Below are 25,317 nucleotides of genomic sequence, written 5' to 3'. Positions count from 1 at the left end.
TGTATTTTTTCGCATAGTTCGTCAGTGAGGTCAACCAAAAGATTACACTGAACGCAGCTCCAAGATTGATTAACTAACCTTCTCTAAACCATATTAAGTTAATTATGTGATTAACATGTATGATGAACATGTTCACTAATCTTGATTGAAATGTTTACAGTGGCTGTGTTGTTATATACGATTAATGCTGGTTATGGGTTACCCATAGAAAAGGAAAACTAAAATATGTTCTTAAGCATATTACTTTGATGCATGTGTCCAAAAATGGAATGAATATGAATGAATGAATATAATTAATTTATTCATCATGACACTTTATTCATCATTATTTATATTGTGGATAATTCAGAAAGTTGTGGAGGGATTGAGGGAATGGAAAATGGCACAGCAGACTGTAAATAAAATTTCAAATAAATACAAAAATAAACTGCTTTCAAACGCTACTTACAATGCCAATACAAAACATACCCTGTAATAGAAAGTATTCTGGCAGGCAATACATTTATATCTACAGTATATTACATGCAGTTCATTACACAAATGGCTAGCCTCTATAGTCTATGCACTGCCTGTGTCTGATTGGAAAACTGGACAATTCTCTGAATTATTCAAACTATTTTCCACAGAAGTCGTTATTTTTTGGTAAATTAAAAACGTAAATACAATAGAAGTTTATGTACGTATATCATTTCATGAAACTAACATCACATGTGATTAAGTTCTACCTTGGTTTCAGCTTCACAATACAGAACGTAGACAACGCAGACACCAAACAAACACCTTACGGTGATGTCCATGACAAACAAAAGATCCTCAACTTAAAAAAACATAACATGTACATGATCATCAGACTTTGGTAAACACGATCTATATCCAACACATTCAACACACCGTAGAGTACGATATCTTTTGCACTAGTATGATAGATTATTACAACCAATATAGGCCCTATACACCTTTGTGATACGCTAGTGTGATGCATATTGCATACCATTTGCAATGTGTGATGTATACCAAAGCAATTTAATGTTTCACTTTAGTAGGTGGCCACTAATACGATTTCATCTTTCGTGCACATTATTACGGTTTCAGTGTTATACAAATCAATATCAAAGAGCCGAAATGCCCCCACCCCCACCTTAATGGGTTCAAACTTGCCAAACCTTCTTCAAGAAGTCAATGTATTCTTGCAGCTACACTAATCACAAGTGTAACATATGTTGAGAATATAATACAGACGAAAAGAAAGTGAACAATTTGAGGGTGATTGTAAATAGCCATGATCTGGACAAGTATGGTCTCTTTTTAATTAGCCTAGATCAAAAAGTGTGACGCGATAATTAAGTCAGTAATGTTAGATTTCCTTCTGCTAATTTACAATATTCCTTTAAGTCTTTTTTTAAATAATTATAAGTACTTTATGAAGAAATAAAGAATTTAATTCAAACTCTTGCAACTCAATGGCATATAACAAATCAATGTCATTAGGACTGCTTTGAGCACTCAATGCCATTGTGGAGTTTAATTCTGTCCATAGAAATGATGTATCATAAGGGAGAAACTTGTGCTTCACTCGGATGCAAACTTTGGTTTTTTTGCTAAACTAACTCAATGGCTTGAATAGCGACTCGTGCACAGACCATCAGCAGACATGGAAATCTATATTCATAAGAATGTACAACAAAGGCTGACCATATTTTCACTTTGTACACAAAGCTTACGTTTTAAATACAAATATACATATATCTCTATCTCAATATATTATATATAATATATTACGTTTCATTAAATAAATTATTTCAAAACATAGGCGATTGCATGTACACATTTCCGAACCTTTCACAAAGCTTTCAAACTCATACAAACAGTCTATGTTTCTTCCTAGAAGAGGATCATTCTCTGATATATAATCTCTAAAATGATCAGGCTGGCGTTAAACGTGGGCTCAGTGTATTTCTCTATTCTTCTAAGAAAACAAGCCAGACTTGTTAAATGGGCTGTAATGGTAAAACACCACTGAACCTAAGAGTTAATTGATAGATAACAAGACATTTTAGGTGGACAACAGCAGGTCACCTTTGATCTTTTCATTCAGTACGACGGTAATGAAAGTGTACAGGTTTACACAGGCCTTACCCTTTAAGCAATGAGCGTTTGGCCCTTGGGCCGTTCTTTGATTTCTTCGAGGACTGGGACAGTAGAATCACAAAAACATGAAGTCGCGCTTCAACGGTGACTGTTGAAGAAGCGTGCCCTTGCTGGTAGAGAGGTTGGTAAAATCCGCCAGGTTCCATGCATCCTTGCATGAAGGGTCAGTTGTCATAGGCTTTATTCTGCATGTAACCGAAGAGAGCTTCCAGACCTTTGGTGGAGCACCACAACTGTCTCAACATCTGGCACTCCTTCTCATTCACCTCCTCTAACACAGGTCTCAGGATGCCCCTCACGAGGCATTTGGATTCTTCTAGCACCTGGGGGTCAGAATGGGACAGGGTCACCTTCATTCTACCAGCACTTATTAGATAAAGAGAAATAATGAGCTCTCTTGTTGGTTGGGTACCTACCACAGAGCTACAAAGAGCCATTTCCCTCACACGTATCATCACCTCCTGGTTAAATGTGGCTGGCCAGAAGACCTGTGAAACCAGACCCCGGCTGCATGCTTCTTGTGCTGTGAGCTTTCTCCCACAGAACAGCATCTCATTGGCCTAGGATTTGAAAAAAATGTGGTAAAACATGAACATTGTGGACCGTGGAGTAAATATTTACAAATAAACTGGGTTCACTGACAACCCTGATTAATAGCGTGACTGACCAGCGCCACACCCAGGATCTGGGGAAAGGTGTAGGAGGAGCAGCCAGAGGGGGTGAGACGGAGGGCTGCACACGGGGTTTGGAACCAGGCTCTCTCGCTGGCCCACACCACATCACACAGAGGCAGGATGGAGGCCCCAAGGCCCAGAGCAGGGCCGTTCACAGCCACCACAATGGGCTTCTTGAAGTGGATGAATGCCAACACCAGATCCCTGAATGGAGCAAGTTTGTTTTATTAAAACTCAAGAGGATGTGGTGGATTCTGGGAAATGTTGTGTCTGGTAAATCCTGTTGTCCTCAGCAAGTCCCCTTTTCTTACCGCACAGCCTCTGCAATGCGAGTGCTCTCTTTCCTCCGGTCTGTGGACAGACGCCCTATGAGGTAGGAGGGCTCCAGGCCGCTGCAGAAGACAGTCCCCACGGAGGTCAGCAGCAGCAGTTTACTGTCATCTGCAGCTGCATTGCCCAAGGCCCGACAAACTTCCTTCATGATCTTTAAAAGAAAAAAAGGGGGATTTCCTTTTCGAACAAACAAATACAAAATCTCTGTACATTGTACCAAGATCTCTGTACAATATCTGGGCTATGTAGGATTTAGGAATACAATCAGACCAATAAATGGTCTGATTGTCGGTCATCGGTCATTGAGTAATGACTGACCAGGACAGGCTTTTAAGGGGACAACTCCTGGGTATTGATGGGTTTGTACCTGCCGAAAGGTACAATCACAATTAAACTCGATTGGTTCTCCAGTTTAACTCGCTCAATACAAACATTATCTCTCCTGAATTACAGCAGGACACATTTTTTTATAACAATCTGATTGACATCTGCCTCAGGTTCATCACAATGTGGCACGACAAGAAACGGCAGACTGTTATGGAAAAAGCTGTTATGCTTTTATGCCCCATAAGAGGCACCATGTGTTCCACAGAGAGTTAGATGCAATGAAGCCAGCAGGCCTCTGCAAATATGGATAAGAATAGAGATTTGATTATGGAATGATGACACCCTAACGCGGCAGACCCAGAAAGGCATCAGGTGCAGTTTGATTGCACTGCGACACCCCCTGTCGAAGCCCCCCACTCCACCTAAGGGGGGCCGGGGAAAATGAAATTGAGAAGGCCTTCAATTCGGCAGATCCATGACCATTATGAACACATTCTAAGCAAACGGTGGCCAGTTCAACAGTATAGGCTCCCTCAAGTTTCTTATATTTTATATTATATTACTCTGGTTCCATTTCATCTTGTATTCTACATTTTACACAATCACTAGACTGGTAGAGACTTTAAAATGAACTACCTGACTTCTAAAGAATAACCTAAATATCTGCGCATAAACCTTCTTTGCATTTAACCACAATTACAGAAACATTGATGTAATCAAAGATCAAGTTCCCTCCAAACCAAATTCAAATCCATTTTTATTGTTGTTTTTATGTTGTCTTCCTTTGGAGATAGATAATGATTTTATGTCACTCTCTTTGCTTAGCTTGACGACGGAGAAGAGGAATAAAGAGATTCTGGGAGATCTTGCCACCAGGGGGAGTAGCATTAGAAACGTGACATGTGGTATCCCTGATGGAATTTAAATGTTTTGATTACTCCTCTCCATTTGTTTTGGAAATTTTGAGCATGTTCTGCATTTATATTGTGTAGGCTCTATTGTACTTCCCCTATCTCAAAACGAAACAAAAAAATGTGTTGATGCATCTGGGATAGCCATTAATATACAAAGTTTATGTATATTAAACATACATTTGAAACTACCTTGGCACACACAGTATTCAATTAGGACAGTATCCCCCTTAAACAAGTAGGACTGATATACAACATTACTACAGATACTTTCTTATTGAATATCTAGTGTTTTTTCACAATTTCTTGCTTTGAAAAATAAGGCTGCCCAGGACATTGAGTCCGGCATTATAAATGCCAGACTCAATGTAAGAGACACCCCATCAATTGATGAAGATCTTGATTGTGTCTATATTCTTTACAATCTTACACCCAACCACAAACAACTGTTAAGCCCAGTGGGAAGTTTTGAATCATTAGGTTGATTTTACATTTAATTGTATCAATCAGAAAATTTAAAAAAAATTCTGCCCATGATACACCAGAACATATGAATACATTAAGGAGTCATAGCTGAATGGTGATCACATCATGTCATTTGTTCTGTAGAAAGCACAAGTTTATTCACGTCTATGAAACCGGGCTCTCCCTATGTCATGTTTTGACAGGCTTCAGCGAACAAATGCATACACAGAATCCTTACAAAAAGGGTAATCATATATATTAAGCTGTATAGAATACTACGCTACTCTCTCATCCCACAACACAATGTACCAAGGCCGGGGAACAAATGCTTGCAAACCGTGCTCATACAGTCCGGTATCCTCCGCTAATACCCCACCACTACACCAGCGTGTCGTGGTGGAGGGGTGGTGGAAGGGTCACCACGAAGCTGCCCATTACGCTTCATGTAGTGAGAACTCGGATCGATATGAACGGTACGCTGGTGTCTATGATGGCGCCGGGTCACCGTTGCTTTTAATCCACCTGTTGCCATTAGGCGACCACAGGGCTATGCTCTCCAACGCAAGTCCATCAGAGCGGTGCTACGGGTGGCGGACAGAGCAAGCACTGCTCACACCCTTGGTATTTAGATAACCCTTAGCTTTCCCATAGCCATGTTACTGCTTGTATATGTAACGTCACATTACTTGTGAGAAGTTGTCATCATTTAATGGTTGCATTCATCACCAATCAGTACAGTGGAAATTAGGAGGTGCTTTTGTTTTAGCGGCCATTTTGGTTCCTTGAGGTGAACCAGAATGGATAAAAGGCTACATTTTACATTTGAAGGTGTAAAAGCAGGAAGGGAGCTCTAGTCTAGAGCTTGGCTGAGTAGAACCAGCAGCTTTGCAAGGGTTTGTCCTGCATTGAAAAGGCTAAGGCGGCCCACCTAAGACATTTTTTTCCTCTCCGAATAATAATCATATTCATTCAAGTATATTCGAATTAGTGTATAATCCAATGAAAATAAGAATTGTTGGGTTGTAGGGCCGACTGATGAATGGTGAACGATCAATACCTAGAACAGATAGTGATAATTATAGGTAGATGAATGCAGTTACTATGGATGCAATAAGAGGATTGTGTGATGAGAAACGAAAATAGGCCGTTACCTCCACATTTACCTACAATAGTGACCATGGCGACTATGACAAAGATTGCAATTCTACCTTGTTGAGGTAAAATTTATGGCGCTTTTTTCGCTAACCAGAAATACAGTACCTGCTGGCACCTTACACAAGACTGGCCAGTACAGGCCACCGTAGTCTGTCAAATTAAACACTTTAGGGGTCTTTCCGCTGGTTAGATGTGTTTGGATGTCTAATATCCTTGTTAAGACTATTCGGAAACTTGCCCTCAATTAACATAATTAACAAATGGTTTATAGCTATCCAAATTAAAGAAGGCATCAGTCACCAATTATACTTGTGACTTTTTACCATTTCAATAAAACAATAATCTTTAAAGCAGCTATACAACCCATAAAAGGCAGACTGCAATACGTTTTTGGCGGATGATAATTTAGGAGTACATGATATGTGGGCGAGCAATCATAAAAGAATAGCCTGGCTTGTTAGGTCATCAGATAACGTTTGCAGTCCTCTGACATGCAAAGTAACCACCAAAGCCTTATTTGGAACTAGGGAAAGTCATGTATGTCACTTTGCATCATGCAGTAGCTGAGCAACTAGCACAGGTGTTATTGGTTATGTCAGCATAGAATTATCACTCGGTATTTTCAATATCGGATTCAGTGGCCTTTGCCAATGTCAGTCGCACGTCTAATCACATCCCTCGGTTTAATGAATAGATCACTATGATAAAAAATGATTGTTACACAAATGAAGTGGCCAGTTTTGTGCCACAGTCACCAGAGCCGTTACCTATAAATTCATTCAGTGTTTCAACGGGCGAGGATGCTGTTCAATGGGAAGGGCTGACACAAGGCGCAAAGGGAACACCAGCCGCGTTGGTGAGCACTGATCACAGAGCATCAGTGGTAATGGAGGATGACAATGAATCTAATTCCACTTTCCTCTCTGCACGGAGGAGAGTGTGAATGATGCGGGGCAATGTCGGAGTCCATTTGTGGTTGCTCAAACCTTGCCCTAAAATACATTTTCCCTAATCCTATCAGAAACATGGGCTTTACAATGAGTGGCAGGAACAAAGCGGAGCGGGAACGGGCGGTGATCTCTTTGTTGCCAAGACAACCTAACCACAGACGAGGGTGTAGATCCGAACAATCAGTTCAACAATTGCAGGCCCCTATCAATAGATCCATAACGACAACCAGAAACAACAATCAACAAATACTTGTCTGTAGGGTGCGGCCATGAATGAAGTAATTTTATATGGGATATCCAGAATCGATCAACACTGGGTGTTAGGTTTGTAACATTGACAAGTTGGTAGACAGAAAAGCATGAGAATAGCCACACGGTGGTTTAGGAGAGGGGGAATGGATGGGCAATTAAACTATTTTCCATGCGTGATACTCTGGTGAAGAGGTTCAGCCCAGTGGTGTAGTCTATTGTATTGTAGTGGGTATACTGTGATGATTCCCTCCCAGCCTCGTACAAACCCGTCCCACCGGTACGTGTGAGTGTGTGGCGCTTATGGGGTGTCGCACCACACTCACCAACGTAGGGGTCCACAACCCGCTGATTTAAGAGTATAACGATTAGCAACAATCATGGAAAGCTGAATAGGTTTATCAGTTTTAATAACAGTATGAACAAATAGAACACAAAAATGACAAGTTGTCCTTTGTATATCTATAGTAGCAATAGCACATGCTAAACAAGGACCAAAATCTAATAAATAATTGAATGAACTGTTTACAACCATGGCTAAACCAGTGCATGAGAAGGAGATGAAAGGAGACTAATGTTTCACTCTTTCAATTGCTCTAATTTGAGCTCTTACTGTTGTTATCTAACATACCATACAGTAATTTAATTGTGTAAAAGTGTGAAATTACTGCACCTTAAAAATGACCATGAATTAGCTATACTCTCATTTGCATAGTGATTAACTTTATGAATTTCAATTGTGTATACCAACTGCATGTTCGCTGACATTTACCTAACTTTCTTTCCCTCCACTCTAACCAAGGATGCCTGTTTTTAAATTCCCTAGCCTGACACCAAGTCCGAAAGGCTGGCCAGGGGTTCTCATCTAAAAGTAACAAGGAGATATACAGTGGGATTAAAACATTGTCTTCTGTTGACTACTTGTTATGTGGTTTACACATTAATATGGGAGGACTGGACACACACACACACACACACACACACACACACACACACACACACACACACACACACACACACACACACACACACACACACACACACACACACACACACACACACACACACACACACACACACACACTTTTCTGTTGTGTCTTTGCTAGTCTCCATAGCTCTGGTAGTGGCATCTGCTGCTGCAGGGTCAACTTAAGCGGCAGCAGTAGATTTTGGGCCAGGCTTAAAACTAAGTAAAACACTGAAATAGACGTAGTTTGCTTTTCATATTGTAATGTTTAATGTTATTGTAGCATGTAGCCGGGGACTCTTTAAGTGTTTGTGTTGTGTTTTTTATCATTTTATCCAGTTGTTTTAACTGTTATGCCAATTGTTTGCACGTTTAACTTTCAATCTGTGTGGGTTGCTAATCACAGCGCGAGAAGGAGGGACTCGGCCCGCCAACTAACATGCAGAGATGCAGGGGCAGCTTCGCGCTTCGTAACAGAGACGGGGCAGAGCGCGAGCACGCAGGGGGAATTTTATGAATGGTGAATGTAGGAGATAACTTCCCCTGCTAAAAGTATTTTATTGCAGTTATACCCAACCAGTATTTGCAAACAATAAACACAGAAGTGAAAGATCTGTCACAAGACGATTGATACGTATCCGTGCACATTTTTAAGTGGCTACACGCAAATCCTGGTGCGTTCCTTGTGGGTATACGGCGTATACCTGCGTATCACGTAGACTACACCACTGGTTCAGCCTAAGCCTTCCAATTATTATCGTTAGAGTTTTCACAAATACAATTTCTGACAATGTCACTAGGTCCCGGCATGGTCAATTGCAAAAGATCCCACTATTCTGAAGCCGACAAGTACCAAAACATTTTCCTTTTCAACCTTTCATTCAACGTTTAATTTGAAACCAGACGCTATTCATCAACGCTACATGGAGGGGTTTTTCAATTGGGTGATAGATTGAAGGGATAGATTTAAAACTAGAGAAAAAAATCATTAAAAGGGATGTCATTCACCATTTACCCGGAAGACTCAGCTTTATTTACCTCAGGTGTCAAGGCATTGCTGTCTGTCGTTTGGCTGGACAGCAGCACGTGCGTGAAGCCTTCTTCCTTCCTGACCACGATGTCCCGGAAACGGCAGAGTGAGTCACTCTGCCGTACGTTGTATCTCAGCCGCTTGTCGAACACGTATCCCCTGTTTTCCCCCAGCTTCCGCTTTGCCGAGCTGTGCAGATGAATCCTCCCGTTGGCCAAAGGGGAGCCTGGAATACAGGGGAGCGTAGAGGAGGGTGTTGAACAGGTCCATACACACACACAATGAACAACTTTTTTGTTTATACAGACATGACTAATGAAGCAGCAATGGAAGCCATGTCCGCAGCAGACTCACTGTTTGTGTTGTGAAAGCAAGCCAGTTTCATTATACTTCGGAAAAGAAAGAAAATAAAGTAAAATCCCGGGACAAGTCTTATGCGCCAATACTGCGCTTACACTTGGTATCAGAGCCAACCAGAGCTTAAGTCTTAAAGTCTTAAAGTGATCAACAGAAATAGGTATGTTTTTTCTAAGTATGTTATTAAGGGTTATCGAGGTGTCTATTAAGCAATCCGAAAATTATGTTCCATGAAATCCATTGCGATCCCACGTAATTTCTGTATCGATTATAGTCTTTACCTTTAAGCCAGTAAAATCAACTGAGACTGTGTACCTCCGTGGCTACATAGCCAAGCATGTGACCACTTAGCGTACACTCACGTAGCCAAGGCAGCGGCCAATTAACCTGCATCCCATTAAGGCCACGGTGGCACAGGCCTGTAATAAGCCTGTCCAATCATGTCATTGGCAAGAATGACATGATCCGCCTGCCTACCCGACTACCTACACCCACGCTGAATTTGCACTCAATGCGCATGACCAGTCTTCCGCAAGGCTAAGCCGACCTCTTGCTAAATCTTGTGAGCTAGTCAATTGTTTGGGGAAAGTGACTTTGGGGGGGAGGCCTGAATGAGTGATTACTTCGGTGGGAAACTTTCAAAATCTAGCTTGCTCTGGCTTGTTTCTCAAAATGCCATGCCTGACTTTAACCCACAATACTATTGCAGCTCTGTTAGTTGATTGATTAGAGCCAATAAGAATGACACATGTTTTTGCTGGCCGTAGAGTTATGTCCTAGCTTTGTCTTGCACAAAAGGTTGGCTTCTATTTGCAGCCTTCTAGATGGACACTCACAATACTTGTGAGTAGGATATACATGTTGGTAAGAAAGAGATTTTGGCAGGGAGAAAAACTAAATAATGGTTCTTTATCCTTTAATCTTTTATAGGTCAGTACTAACTGAAAAGTTGCATGCAATTGGATCTTTCTGCAGAGTGGTGTATTCCATTTTGTAGTCCTACAATACAGCTCAAAATATATGTAGAAATACGGGCTACGTTTTTAAACATGATTTGATATCATGATGTGCTGAGATCCATTGAACTATAAGTGTAACATGATATCAATGTTCATGATGTTTGCGATAAAAAGGACAAATAAATATCATTAACGTCACTCGGCAAATGGATGCAAAAGGAGTGCAACGTAGCTCTTTGTACCACTTGATAAATCAACAAATGTTATTAAAGGTTTCTGTTTTTTATTGCAAGGGGAACCTTGACTTAAATAACACAAATCTGGAAATGTAGTGAGAGTCCAAACCTTTTGGTCCAGTCAAGCCACATCTCTTGAAAAATAAAATATTCCTTTTAAGATACCTAATGAATGATTAACCATCGGGTTTCAGCTCTGGACTGTTGACCGGGAATGACAATACTGTTATCAGAGTTTGGTTTAAGACGACTGAAACAGGAATTCCAAAACCCTTATTGAAACAACCCTAGCCATCGCTAATGAGTAGAGGTTGGGGTTAGTAGAGTAGATAAAATAAAAAACCTTTTAAACCTAAAATTTGAGCATGCTTCATTACTAAGGAGAGGGTGCTAAGGAGAACGTGCAATACAGTTACTCTTCAACGTCACTGATTGTAACTAAAGCTCTAAAGTATCATTGTTGCACTGCTTTTAAACACAAGAAGATCTCAAAAGGAGGTTATGGCTTAGAATCCGACAATGGCTTTTCTATGTTGAGTTTTCATGATCTCCGAATGAACACATGCGTTTCTGCCAACCATATACGCATTGTATGGTAATTAGTGAACACACTTGGGTGCTGCTGCAAAAGAGCATTGGTGCTTTGCAAAACCCACCCAGGGGTTAAATAAACTACAGGTTAAACGTTGAAATTAAATAAATTATGTGCCATCCAACATTGAGCTCCATACTACGTCATAGGGTAATTAAATAGACTAAAAATAACTAACTTTGATGAAACCCAATCATGACTTGATGAGCCAAGCATTATCTTTAGAATTCCAGTATTCTACTTCCAGTTAGTTCTGATCATGTAACACAATCAAACGCAAATTGAACATAGCACGTACAACCCAGCTCTTTGGTTAATATAAAGTTTAAAGTATATCCCCGTGCATTTAATGATTCAAATGACCATCGGCTCACCTATGTTTTCAGCGCGCTGTTGCCCAGGATTAGCCACGTCCGCCAGGGTCCTCTCCCCCTTGTCTGGAGGAGGCCTCGGAGTCCTCGACGACGCCCGGTATAAGACAGGCTCCGCCTCTCCATTCTGAGGTCCGTTGTGTGAAGCCCTCATGGCGGGAACAAACGGTAACTGCCGGGGCGAGGTGGGCTTGAACGTCGTCACTTTGTTAATCCTCTCCTCTGGAGCCTGCTTGCCCACCGCTCCTCCACCAGCCACCCTCTGCTTCTGTGTCCTCCCTGGATCCCCGCCCCCCCCGACCACCACATCCACCCCGGCCACGTCCCCCCCCCTCCCCGCAGCCCGGGGATCCGAGCTTTGCCTCTTCTTGCGGGTGTCGGCGCGGGCTCTGAAGGGGTCCGGGTGAGCGGCGGGGCGGGCGGTGGCGAGGGGCGGCGGGCCGGACGGCGCTCCGTGGAGCATCTTTGGGGGTTTGAGCGGCTTGTGCGGGGCGTGCAGTCGCAGGCTGTTGAACTGGTCGATGAACTCCTCGCAGTGCAGCAGGTGGTTCTCCGGCTCCCATGTGTCCTGCCTCCTGCCGTAGCCCTTCCAGCGGATCAGGTACTCCCACTTGCCCTTCTTGTTTCGCCGCTTGTCCACGATTCGCTCCACCTGAGGGGGCGACGCGCGCGCACGCACACACACACACACACACACACACACACACACACACACACACACACACACACACACACACACACACACACACACACACACACACACACACACACACACACACACACACACACACACACACACACACACACACACACACGATTCATTTATTCGGAAGGCCCATTGCTACAACACCACAGCATCCAAATATTAATAAAGAGCCCATTATGTCTCACACAACAACACAATCATTGTGTAAGTATTTACAACCAAGTGAATCAGTCGATAAATATATAGTTATATCAAGGGTAGATATGACAGCACCTAGGATTGCTGACACAGAGCAGACACACACACACACACACACACACGCAAACACGCACGCACACACGCACGCACGCACGCATGCACACACGCCATTTACTATTGATTTCTTATTTTCAATCAAACGTTTCCACCTTCAGTTGGAGACATGTGACAGGAGACCACTGCAAACAAGTGTAGGGTTTGGAAAAATGGTCTATGGCACACAGGCCAAATATTTGCATGTTTTTATGTAGCCATTATTTTGTGTATGAATAGCGTACTACTATGACTGATGCTGAAGCGCTTTTCAATAGAAGTGCACATAGAAGCCTTGTTTATAGAACCTTCTGCTAATCACTGTCACTCGTGGGTGACCTGCATCTGCTCATCCAAAATTGTTCTGTCATTTGTGAAAGCCGACAGCAGAGCTCTGACAGCATTATGAAACAAACAAAAGAGGGCACCATGTATGCTATTTGCATAGTTTAAGCTAAAATAACATACAAGCATTTGATTAAAGATTCAGTGAAATCAAATGTAAAAAAAAAAGAAGACAAAATCATGCACAACGATACATTGTCCAATACAAAGTCGATCTCAATTATTATCCATCATAGGTATAAAGAAATTAACACAATTTCACTTCAATGGAAAGAGCCCTTTTGAATGACTATTAAGTCCTTTCTAATGTCCTTTCCTGGGCGTGTTGAAGCCTAAAAGGCACACGTTGTGAGCCGGAGATAGGGAACATCCACTGTCAGGGAGAGATAAGAGGCCAGAGTTTAGCCGAGAGGAGCTCCTAGTCTGCTATCATGAGGAAACCCTAAACATAACTGTGGCTTCTGTCAGGGTCACAGCCCTCACTCACACACCAGTTCAGCCTGACATTTGACGCATACCTCACCACTGAGGTCCAGCATATGCACAAGCAGACTTCCCTAGTGCATGCTAAACTGTTTGAAAGGGCTGTACTAAGTTGATGTGCATTTGAATTGAGTGTGTAGATATGTAGAATAATTGCCAATGTAATTCTACAGTATTGTTCCTCCAAGTAACACTAGAACTATATCGGCGCCTAGTCCAATACTTTGGCTGCATTTTTTCCTTCTGATATCACAACTCTTAGCATATGTTAATGTAAGCACAAACTACGTAGCTGAAAATGAATGAGATATCAATAAGAAATGTAGATTAAAAAACTGTTTTGCCCATGGGATATTTCAACACTTGATATCTTTTCATATTGTTGAACTACAGATTCTATAGAGTTTAGTCATAACTCCAGGAAATCCAAACAAGCTCCAAAATCAGCTTCTGTTAACAATGCAGCAGGAGTCAAGAGTCTGTGATGTGGATCCCCTGCCAACACGAGTCCCTTCTCCAACAGCAATATATGACGGGTTAGGGAGAGCAGGGAATTAAACCCTCAACCACACTTCCAGAGATTGTTAATGAAGGCACACTGAGAAATAGGGCTGCATCTCATTGCTGCAGCCCTAGCTCTGTATTGCATCAGAGCAACACCGAGAGACGGATGGTCGATTTATTTGGCCACAATACAAAATAGCATGCAAAAGAAATGCTTTACACCTGGCTGGAGAAACCAGGGTTGCTATGGTTGTTTTGAAAAGGGATCATTTGCATTCTTCCATTGGGATCCGATGAAATATATATAAACATAAATACATTTGCCCTATTTGATCAGCATAATCATTCAATCTAAAGAATATGTTGCATGAGGGCACAAGAATATGGTGCAACTCTTTCTGTAGAGAAAAATAAAAATAAATAAATAAATAATGTCACCATGGAGCCGAATATCTTAACAGTGGGAGAAGTTGCGTCTACGAGTGCGAAAAAAGCTACTTAGCAAAAACAAAAGTACACAGACATAGCAGCCTTTTTTTTAACAACTGAAAAAAGGAATTGTCATTTGGGGAGGGACGGACAAATAACATTTCCAGCTACATATTTACCTGAATGTTATTCTGACAAGTCTGGCCATTGGTAAACGGAGTAAACTGTATAGAACAACAGGGATTCAATTAATCAATAATAATGATGAGACTACTCTCAGGGCATGACAGTGAAAAAACCAGCATGTGAAAACTCACTGGGGGCTGTATTTGCCAAATACAGTGTTTTAATTATGGTAGTTGTTCAGTCTTTTGTGATTGACGTGACGTTTTTGTTAACATGTTCCACTATGTTGTGACTACACTTCTAGGCTTGACAACAAGTTCTTGACAGCTACATCTCCCGACAGCTTTAATTATTTTCTCTGCATAGAAGTACAACATTGTGTTAGCAAAATGGGATGAGGCAGCGGCTATTGGTGGTTCTCAACTCATTTGTTTCCACGTTTGCGCTGCAGGAAATATGTACTTTTCTTTGATGCTGAAAGATAGATACATTTTGCGAGTCGTTTTCCATGTGGGAAAGATGCCTCGAAAAATACTGCGTCTAAATCCCTCATGGAATGCCGTACTCATATGCCTATCTCTATAACTAACCGCATGTGAATTACCTTCTACTGGGCAAAATTGTTTATAATACCTTCCCTCTCAACTGCTACTCTGAAACCTGTATTTATCATTGGAGTACTTATCTCAACGTCACCAACCTATTTGCTGGGATTCTAGGGAAGTGGCTCACTTAAAGTACATTCATACGTATTTTTCTCTTCCTTCCCCCCCCCCCCCAACACCCACAAAGGGAAGTTACTCCCCAACACTCGAATCGATTGAATTTAACGCAGCTGTGGTTGAGATTCTCAAGTGTAGTGTTTGAGATGAGATCCGTGGTCGGGGGTTCAAAATTCAATCAATCCCTTGATTAACCTTCCTGGCACAGAAAGGCTGGGTTCCAAGGTAATTTGTTATTTTTAAAGGTTAATGTTACAACAGAATTTAACGTGTCCGGATAATCTGCACCAGGTTTCATAATTATTTATTGTAGGATTTATTGTGTTTCCCAATAAAACTGGACAGTGAGTACAGCAATATTTCCACGGTCAACAACGAAATAATGTTGTTGAACATGAGCAGTGCCGTCTACATTTAACATGCTGGCATATCCATGACTGCGCTACTCCATCCCTCCCATCCCTCTCCTGAATGAGTGCCTCTGATCCCACTGTTGTAGCACTGTCTCTAGTGCACAGCCACGATGGTGTGCAGCCACTACTATCACAGTAATGAGCTTCTGTGGAAACGGGGCCATTCAAGCAACGGTTTGTGTACTCTTGCGTCATGGCACTCCGCATGAGGTGAAGATCGGAAGTGTAATAACACATTCCACATATTAAGGAATGACCACTGCCAATAACAAGCTGTGAGGGCTGTAATGTAATGAGGGCCAAATGAGGCTGCGCACACACACACACACACACACACACACACACACACACACACACACACACACACACACACACACACACACACACACACACACACACACACACACACACACACACACACACACACACACACACACACAGTGTGTGGACATGTTGTGTGTCTGTTCTTTCATCTTAAGTATACTGTACCCCACAGCCATTGCCATTGTGTTTATTATGTTGGAGCCTGCAACAAACAGAGCTGGAGCCACCATAAGTATACAGACATTAGAGTACCCTGTCCGGAATCTGGGGCCTCAGTTCCTCATTCAGCTTCTAGTTCATGGTAGGAACAATGCTAATATGGGAAATGTCCACATAGACTCCAGTCACGGCAGTGATGGTTAAAGTAGCTCTGCTTGCAAACATATAGCATGAACATTGGACAAATAGGCTTTAGAATTTAGTCAAGCAGTATTATGGGTGGCCGACCATGTTGGTATAGCAAGGGGATAGATTGAGCTTTTGGCAAAAAGCACACCCAACCTAGTTTTAGGTTAGGGTTAAGGCTTGGAAATTGTTACGTGTTCTCTGTATTTATCTAGCACCTTTTAAAGCAGGCTGTCACAAAGTGCTCTCGGACGCAGCCACCAACATCAACGGCTGCCCTGATAGAGCTTCCCACATCCACACACAATGGCTGAAGCAGCATACCCTCTCAGCGACTCTCTGCCTTTTTCGTGACAAAAAGGCACTTGGACGTCAATAAATCAAAGGAACCCGAGTTCGGAACAGAGTCGAACATTCGCTAGGTGGTTTGTGGAGTTTGGTAAAAATATAGGATTTGACCTGTGTATCTCAATTCGATTATTAGTAATGGGGATGAAATTACTACTTTTTGAACGATAAAGGGTGCACTGCTGGCATTTCTGTGTTAAAGCTTTACTCATCATTTTATACTCATCACTATTGACAACGGAACCTGGGAAATTAATTGCAGTTCAGATAAAGAAGCACCCGCCTCATTAAATTGCCACAGGTCTTGGTTCTGTATAATGCAAATTATTTATTGGACTGGACACAACAGTCTGATAACAAGACACAACGCATGCTGCATATTTAGCAGGCCAACAATTGACCAACATTGTCTTCCCCGGACTGAGGCCCCGTCCACACGAAGCCGAAACGGGCGAAACCGTTACGGTTTCGATCTATCCGGTTTCGAAGTATCTCCGTAAAGACGAAGCCAAGCGAAACCGGATAGATCTGTAGAAACGCTGTAGTAAACATTCCAGGCCCATAAGGGGCGCTGCTTCTGGTACACAAATCCAGAAGAAGAAGAGGCGAGCATGCGCATAAAGGCTGCCCCCCGAACCACTAACAACACAAACAAACAGCTCTTCTACGATGGCGAACTAGATTCTCAATAAATAATGGCTTAGCAACCCAACAAGGGACATGATATGCTGCAGAACGATTACAAGCTTGTAGTCCACCATCATCTTTTTTGTTGTGATTTCTGAGACTCCGCGGGCTTAAGAGCCATTGGCTAGGAGGTCGAGGGGTGGGGCGATGATGTCATGGTTTGCGGTTTCAGTCGGTTTCAGGCGTCCACACGAAACCAAAACGAAACCGGATAGATTTGAAACCACCTCCGAGGGTGGTTTCAGAAGTTTGCGGTTTCGGTCAGCGGATTCGCCGGCTTCGTGTGGACGGAAGGCCGAACCGTACAAGACCTTTGCGGTTTCGCCATGAAATCGGCTTCGTGTGGACGGGGCCTGAATATCCTTGTCATTTTTTTCTTTTTTTTTGTGTGGCTTTAACATGTCATCTTCAGCACTAATGACATATCATGTCATAATACTAATGTCATATCATGTCATAATATATGACATAAGCGTGACATGTCTAGGGGTTAGGGTGTTGGACTCCCTTCTGTTTGTGAGGCTCAGGCAGAAGATAATGATGAGGACTTCCCTTAAAGGCCTTCATGTGGTTTGTGGTGGCAGAATCGCCCTGTATAAATCATCGGGGCTCATAGGAAAAAAATATATATACATTTTGATAGTTTGCATCTTGTTCATTTTCATCGTATGTACTTTCGAAGTTCCTGGTTTACAATTATGTTTTTTCTATATTATATTTCATATTTGAATGGGTTTTGGCCATAGACCTATTTCAAGGTCGTTCATTCAGTCCTGCCCTCAATGTGACAAATATGCTGCTGTTGGCAAAAACTCACATAATTACAATATTTGGAGAAGGCTAATTTACAACCTCAAAACGACCAATGGGTAACTTAATGTATAGTGCATTCATATTCTTTAGCCTATGATACAACAGGTTTTAAGTCTCTGGTCACCCAAATCTTTGCTTCAAAATGTTTTGGAGTTGGCATCCAGTGTCCATAGGTGATAAAACATGTTTACCAGTCAATATTTAGATATTGTATCCGTAACTGGATGTTATTAAGGCAGGCAATCTACAATTAGGAGTGACCTCGCACCTAATTGACCAATGGCGTTAATCATAAGCCTGACCAATCACAAACATTATTCTTCCCCCCAGGTCCCACACCATTTACACAGCTGGCTTAATAGACCATTTTCACAGGGGCATCATCTAAGGATGAACCCAGGTGTCACTCATAGCTGTTTGCTTTCTATGTACCAGGGCACGGGTGGACCATGGATTGTGTGCCCTGGTTACGGTACATAAAATGAGCAGACCCATACATTTACATTTACATCTATCAGATGCTTTTTTTTTCCACAGCGACTTCATAGACGGTTCATACACACATTCACACACTGACGGCGCAGTCAACCGGGCAAGGCGATAGCCAGCTCGTCGGGAGCTGTTAGGGTTAGGTGTCTTGCTCAGAGACACCTCAACACTCAGCTAGGAGTGAGTGTCGCACCTGTTCAATGTCTCCTTCATGGTTGTTCCGACACATTCAAAACCACTTTGTCGCTGCAGCTAATAGGCGATCCGCTTCGTCCGTGCGCTTGTTAAAAATTATGATATGAAATGAAATTATATCAAAAAATACTGTCAGGAATAATATAGAATACTGACTGAAACCACCATGACAGTTGATTGCACAGCAGTCGAGCCTGGTAGATATCCATCAAACTGCTCTTACGATATTACTACCATGCCCATTCCCTGGGAAAAACTCCAATGAGAGAATATAGTCATCATTATATAAAGAAAATATTTTTTTGCAAATTTTGATGGATGACTTATAACAACATCGACTTTGAATTGATGTACAAATATCCCCCTTTTGAATTGAGTGACGAGGGACTTCAGGTGAAATGTCTGTACGAGGCTTTCACAAAAACAAGGGTTTACAAAGTCGAGGCAGCAGTACAGCAAACCACAATTTTCATCTCCACCGAGTGCGACCATTTTTCATTCCCGTTTCCCAAAGCGTAATACAAATCAATTTGTAGTTAGACCAGTGTTTCCCCATTATACAGAGAAACCTCTGGGTCAGACTGCGGCTCTACCGTTGTGCAGAAGATCAGCCCTGTGTGATGTGGAGGAAAGCACTGGGAAACGTCCAAGGAACCGGTTCAGGGTCATGTGGCTGATGGAAACTAATTTAGGAGGGTGTTTTAAATAAATGGCAAGCGACGTTCAGAGCGAACGCTTAGTGGTGCTTGTGGTTTAAGAGATGCTGAGTAATACTAAGTAGGGGTGAATGGTGTCAGATGGGTGCACCGCAGGGGGGCAGTCTCAACGAATAGACAAATTTGATGCCCACCATCCCACTCAGTCACACTGAGAACAGCCCCGGCGAGAGATAAAAATACAGATTGCTACAGAAGGCAGAGACTGTATATTTTCTGCTGCAAGTTAAACATAGTCGCCGTTTAAAAAGATATTTTGGGGGCTAAAAGTGTGTCTGCGGAGGTGGGGACATTCACCCTCTGCAGGCTAATTGAAAATTCAGCTTCAGACATACTAGAAGCAGTAGACAAGTAGTTGTCTGACAGAGATGGCAATGAGAGATGCTGTTATAATCAGTGAATAAAGTAGTATAAGAGGAACATCAATTTAACACGATGGTTCAAATGTAGGACTGTGTTTAGTAGCTACCTTAATTTAAAGAGTTTTTTTGATTTTGGCTTGTAATTCCTTCAAATAAATTTGAGCTATGAGACTGCACTCCAATAAGAAAATAAAGATGATCTTTAGGGCTGGCCCCTCATAGTCGACTAGCCGACCTATTAGTCACAGGGCGTTTTGACGACTATGGTTTGTGGAGGTTGAATAGTCGTATTTTCCTGTTATGATAAAGGATCAGAATCATTATAGTCGCCCAGGGTTTCATTGTTGTTGAATTAATATAGGTTCATTCACAAACGTCACCTGGCTTGCCTGGGTAGGTGGAGTTCCCAGACGTTAGACAAGTCAGCCGCATTACAAAGTACCCCGCCCAAAACAGTAGTTTAACTAAAACACATTTCAACCGGATACGTCTCATCGTCCAAAATGTCCAAAAGGCTCTCCGGCAGTAAAAACCCGAAAGACAACAACCTATTTATGGTCCTATTTACACAACAGGTTGGTTTTAGACAAAACCAGTACTTGGTTTTGAAATTTCAAAAGGAAATATATATGTTTTCCTGAACTAAACAGAATACAAAAGGTTGCACAAAAGACTAAGTCATTGCCAACAATCTTGTCTTGTGGTGTTTGCAGCGTCAACACAAGACTGACGTAGCTCATTGCTACGTCATGGCCTACTTTGTCCCTGATAATATAGGTTTTAAGATGGCATGTACTTCATGATGTATTCATTAAAGAGTTAACACATGCATTTAGTTCAAAAGGAAAAAGAATTACCAAATTGACTGTACTAAATCACACAATTACCATAATTCATCAGAGATGAAGGAAACATGTTAAATTGAAAATACTGGCTCAATGCTACAGCTATGCCTTTCCTTAAAAATGTCTGTTCCTGGTGGGAGTGCTTGTTTTTGTTTTGGCCTGTGTTTTATGATTCACCAGTTCTGTAAGTATTCTCCCAGTAAACCCGGGATGCCAGATATAAAACAAATTGGCAAACAAACACAGCGTGCCGCAGTCACATAAACAAGAAAACAAACTGGATCTACTGAGATTGGCCTAGATTCCCAATTTAAAAAAGCCGCTTTTGATGACCAGAACCGTGTTCAAAGACAGGTAAATCTTCGAGGTGCCTTTGAAAGAAGGATACAACTTAGAGCCCTAAAGGACTTCAAGACAGTCTCCATATGAGCTGGTTCGTAAAATGTGCAACATAATGTATACATTAGCCTATAGACTTACCGTGTAACACTAGTCGTTGTTCGTCATTGTCAAAATAGAATAATTGCGCTCGGCTCAAAATATAATTTTGTGATGGCTGGTCTCGTGTTTGTTCAGTGTCCCCAACCTGGCAACCCATGTGAGCTTCCATTCTGGGAGGAGGGGGTTTGTAGAGACAACTCTACTTTTATTGTGAATTTGAATGCAGTTTCCATTTTAAACGTGTGAATGATACATATTTTTACCAAGCAAATCCTCTGCCTGCACCCCAGTCAACATTGGTGCGCTAATTATCAAGATACAATAGCTAAACTGTAATGTATTCTGTAGGCCTGTATAGCCTGAGGTGTGTGGCCTTTCTCCATCCTCATAACAAGCTAACAACTTTGTAAGAAAACAAACACCAGTAATTGTGAAGGGTAATGCGCTTGAAAGAAAACTGTATTGTTGTAAAGGAGTAATTTATCTAAATATTGATTGAGTTTGGCTAATGTTATTCCCTTAACCGAAAGATATCGTTGCGATTGGACAGAGTCTAAGTAACAAAATTATAATGGTCCAATTGTCAATTAATCTAAGACTAATTTGATTTGAACTTTTATCTTTGGAACTAAAAAACTATCCTCCTCGGAGTATGCACAAAAAAACAACAACACCATTGTAGTTGTGTGTATGGTTGTGTTATCAAGTAGCTATGGTTCAATAAGAAATATAGGCCGACATGAGATCAATCATATTGATTGCATTTGAATCTAATCAAAAGGTAGATTGCAAGACAATTGAGATGATATATCAACAACAGTAAATAAAAATGTAATTGATGATGGAAATAAATTAAAGGTTGATCATGCATAGACCTATACGCTTAAGATGAAGTGTAGAGTTGATCTAACGAGTGGCGACAAAACAGCAGGCTGTGTCAGAAGCAGTCTTCTCTCTCAGCCAAAGTCACCTGTTGCTATCACCTGTTACTCGATCTCGCCCTCTCTCTCCCTCATCCTACACACTCTGATCCCATAGCCCTTCAGAGATCTATCCTGATTGGCCGTGGTCTGTCTGGAGTGGGACACCACACTTTTACATCTCCCTGAAACCGAAACATATGTGACACACACGTACACGCAGCGACACAGAGCTTGTTAATGGCCTCTTAGCATCAGAAGCGAGGTCAGGTGGTGAACACTGTCAGCCACCGAACACAGAGACCGAGTAAACGACTTGGTCCTGAACACATCTCCAAAGTACAACCACTAACGGGAGACCACTTACCTCTCATCCAAGTGTGTGCACCCATCTATTTGGTTAACTTTCCCTCAAAACTAGACATGAGCGAATGCGATATCAAATACTCACGTGAGTGTTAGTATTTCATATCGATGTATAGTATTCGCTCATGTCTAATTTGGGGGGGGGGGATTTTGTAAAAGATCAAACAAAATAGAAGTCCTATAGCTACGTGAATGCGCACCTTCACAACCACCATCCTCACTTCCACCACCGTAGCTATTCATGTCCGACAGCTCAGCACTACTGTCACTTTACCACCACTTTGAACTCGGCGACGTGCTACTTTACCTCCCCTAGTCATATCTCCACGTCGTTTCGGGTGAATCCGTATCTCAAAGTGGATTCGAAGCGGCGTAAAGTATATGCATAAATTATAGAAGCTCGTCTCCCGTAAATTGAGTTGTAGTTTCGCCTGTTAAAGGGCTTAGGAGGACATCGCCTTTTCCATACGCGACGACCTCCCTTTACTTCCTAATTACAATATTCGTCAGTGTACAACAGAGTATTTCCGTGGAACAGGCTCTCGCCTACCTCGTAAAGGTCTCCCGAAGCCATTCTGGGGTGCGGGCACTTGCGGCGCGGCGTTCCTGCCCGCCTTCTTGGTTTTTTGGTAGGACCGTACGCTCGGCGTTTCGGTGGAAGCCCCGGTAGACGGGAATTAGCGAGCCGCCTTGTTATTCTGAGAAAGCTGCAGTAGCAGATCAGCAGACAGTGTCAATCGAGCACGGCGCTCTGCGATGGATCGCTCCACACTTAAAACAAACAACCTTCTGGGCGGTGCTGTTTACCCAATGCGAGGGAGGACTGAAATTAGTCCAGCTATGAATAAAGCCCGATGGTCACTCCGCTCCGTCCTGTGTTTGCAGTCCAACAGCAGAGGAGGAGACGATGGACTGGGCCTACTGGTTTCTGCTTGGGGACACTGGAGTTGGTCTTATTCACGCTCGTCTGTCAAATTCCTTGTTTGGAAGACCTCAAAGTCTGAGTTATGTTTTAATAAAATGCATGATTGATGAATAATAATAAACAGTAAGAACTAAATGTTATAAAGGATAATTGCTTCTTATGTCCCCTAATCAATTATCTATTTTCTCTATCCCTTCTCTTCACCTTTAGTAGTTCTGAATGTTATATGAGATGTACATATTTTAGATGTTTTTTTATTGTATTGGTGAGAAAGGTATTTGCAATGCAATACGTTCATATTTTTTACTCTGGGTTCCATGTGTTTATGCAATAGTGTCAATATTCATTTTCGCTTTCAGTATTAGATCATTTCATGCCTATAAAGGTCTGACTAGTTGTATACACTATAGGCTTGAAAGTAACAATACATAAGGGACGTGTGTATGAAAAACCAGAGCACAGGTGAGCACAATTCACATCTAAAATCCATTTAGGCAATTACAAAATCAATGCTGTAATTCATGCTTTGGCTCACACAATAATGAAGACTCATTTCAATGATTTATATCATTATAGTTTGGAAATGAGTAGTACATTGAAAATCACATGTTTGTACATTCTCAGAATGTATGTGTTGTAGATCAAAGTTTAGCAAATCTTTGAGCAAACACATTGCTGTGAACTCATCCACATATTGCCCGCTGATGTTTTCATGGATTGCCTGTTCAATCTCAAACATTCAAATCTGATCTTTAACTCTGACAGGAAGGTGTCAGAGTAGAAAATCCCATCACATTTGAAAGAACCAACCTTCTCTTTCAGTGGTATGAATGCCATTTCCATTGTAAAGATGTATTTATTCAACCACTAACAATAATACACCAGAGCTGGTCAGTTGTAATGGCGATGAGTATAAGCACAAGGCTACTAGGTATCATAGTGAATAGTAGATATGTACTTGTTATCCAAGTGAATAGATATCTCAGGCTTGCTTTGATGTCAAATTTCACACATTTGTTCCAAGCAGAAACCACAGAAGCTGAGACAAAATGGCTTCAAGACATGACAACAATGCCATCCAAAGCCCTCACACAGAGCGAGAGCTCGTTCTCTCAGCTATGTCTTCCTCCTCTTAAACCTGACGCTGCAACCATATGATATCATAGCCATGAGTATTTTGTTTGCACTTGTAGTATAGTTCTCTGCCGACTGCTGGGATTAGTTTGGTTCAACTTCCTACTGTGTCATTACATAGTGCCTTGGTTTTTCATTGAAATGGGGAATTGCATCGTTAAGCCTTATTTTAGTATACACAGAAAAGAGGTTGCCCAAGCACCAACCCTCCTGATGCATCTAAATCAACGTGGTATTTGGATGTGAGTGGTCCCTCTATTTCCCCTGCACCTAAAGAAGAGATATTCTAAGTTATTGAAGGAGCCGCACAGACAGCCGCACAGAGGGGCAGGCAGAATGTCAGCCCAGACCCTCATATCCATCAGACAGTCAGGGCACACATTGCAATGACCTTCTCATGTGAAATTTGCATAATTCAACATGCATCATCTCACTTTTCTCATCCTAGCAACAGCCTCTTTATCGGGCTAAAGATCTCTCATCTCCCCCACACTCCACATGTTTCAAGGGCTCATTTACACACTTCAAACTCCCTCAAATGTATCGCATCCTAGACATTATAAACTAGGTTCCTATGGCTTCTCCTTTAAATTTCCAAACTGTTTACACAAAACCATTCATTTGGCCTAAAGCTCTAATCTGATACTTTCATCCTGACCTCTGT

At 41.9% G+C, this 25,317-nt stretch overlaps 1 protein-coding gene across 1 annotated transcript; it reads right to left on the bottom strand.

The window, feature by feature from the left end:
• Positions 1 to 284: 284 nt before the first annotated feature.
• Positions 285 to 23,522, bottom strand: LOC132471654 (chromodomain Y-like protein 2). Its single transcript, XM_060070863.1, has 7 exons — positions 23,145 to 23,522; positions 11,728 to 12,376; positions 9,218 to 9,435; positions 3,134 to 3,306; positions 2,816 to 3,026; positions 2,565 to 2,708; positions 285 to 2,471 (listed from the first exon to the last, which is right to left on the bottom strand). The coding sequence occupies exons 1-7, from the start codon at positions 23,166 to 23,168 to the stop codon at positions 2,313 to 2,315; spliced, it is 1,578 nt and encodes a 525-aa protein (XP_059926846.1). The 5' UTR covers positions 23,169 to 23,522; the 3' UTR covers positions 285 to 2,312.
• Between the last annotated feature and the right edge of the window lie 1,795 nt (positions 23,523 to 25,317).

Source organism: Gadus macrocephalus, chromosome 14 (assembly GCF_031168955.1).
Source record: "Gadus macrocephalus chromosome 14, ASM3116895v1".
Lineage (NCBI taxonomy): Eukaryota > Metazoa > Chordata > Actinopteri > Gadiformes > Gadidae > Gadus > Gadus macrocephalus.
This window is presented reverse-complemented; position numbering and strand designations above follow the sequence as displayed.

Excerpts from the sequence above, each read along its gene's own strand:
- LOC132471654 (XM_060070863.1), bottom strand. The coding sequence starts at position 23,168 with ATGGCTTCGGGAGACCTTTACGAG. Across the intron at positions 3,027-3,133 it reads CGCATTGCAGAGGCTGTGCG|GGATCTGGTGTTGGCATTCA; the intron begins GTAAGAAAAGGG and ends TGCTCCATTCAG. Across the intron at positions 2,472-2,564 it reads TGGCTCTTTGTAGCTCTGTG|GTGCTAGAAGAATCCAAATG; the intron begins GTAGGTACCCAA and ends TCTGACCCCCAG.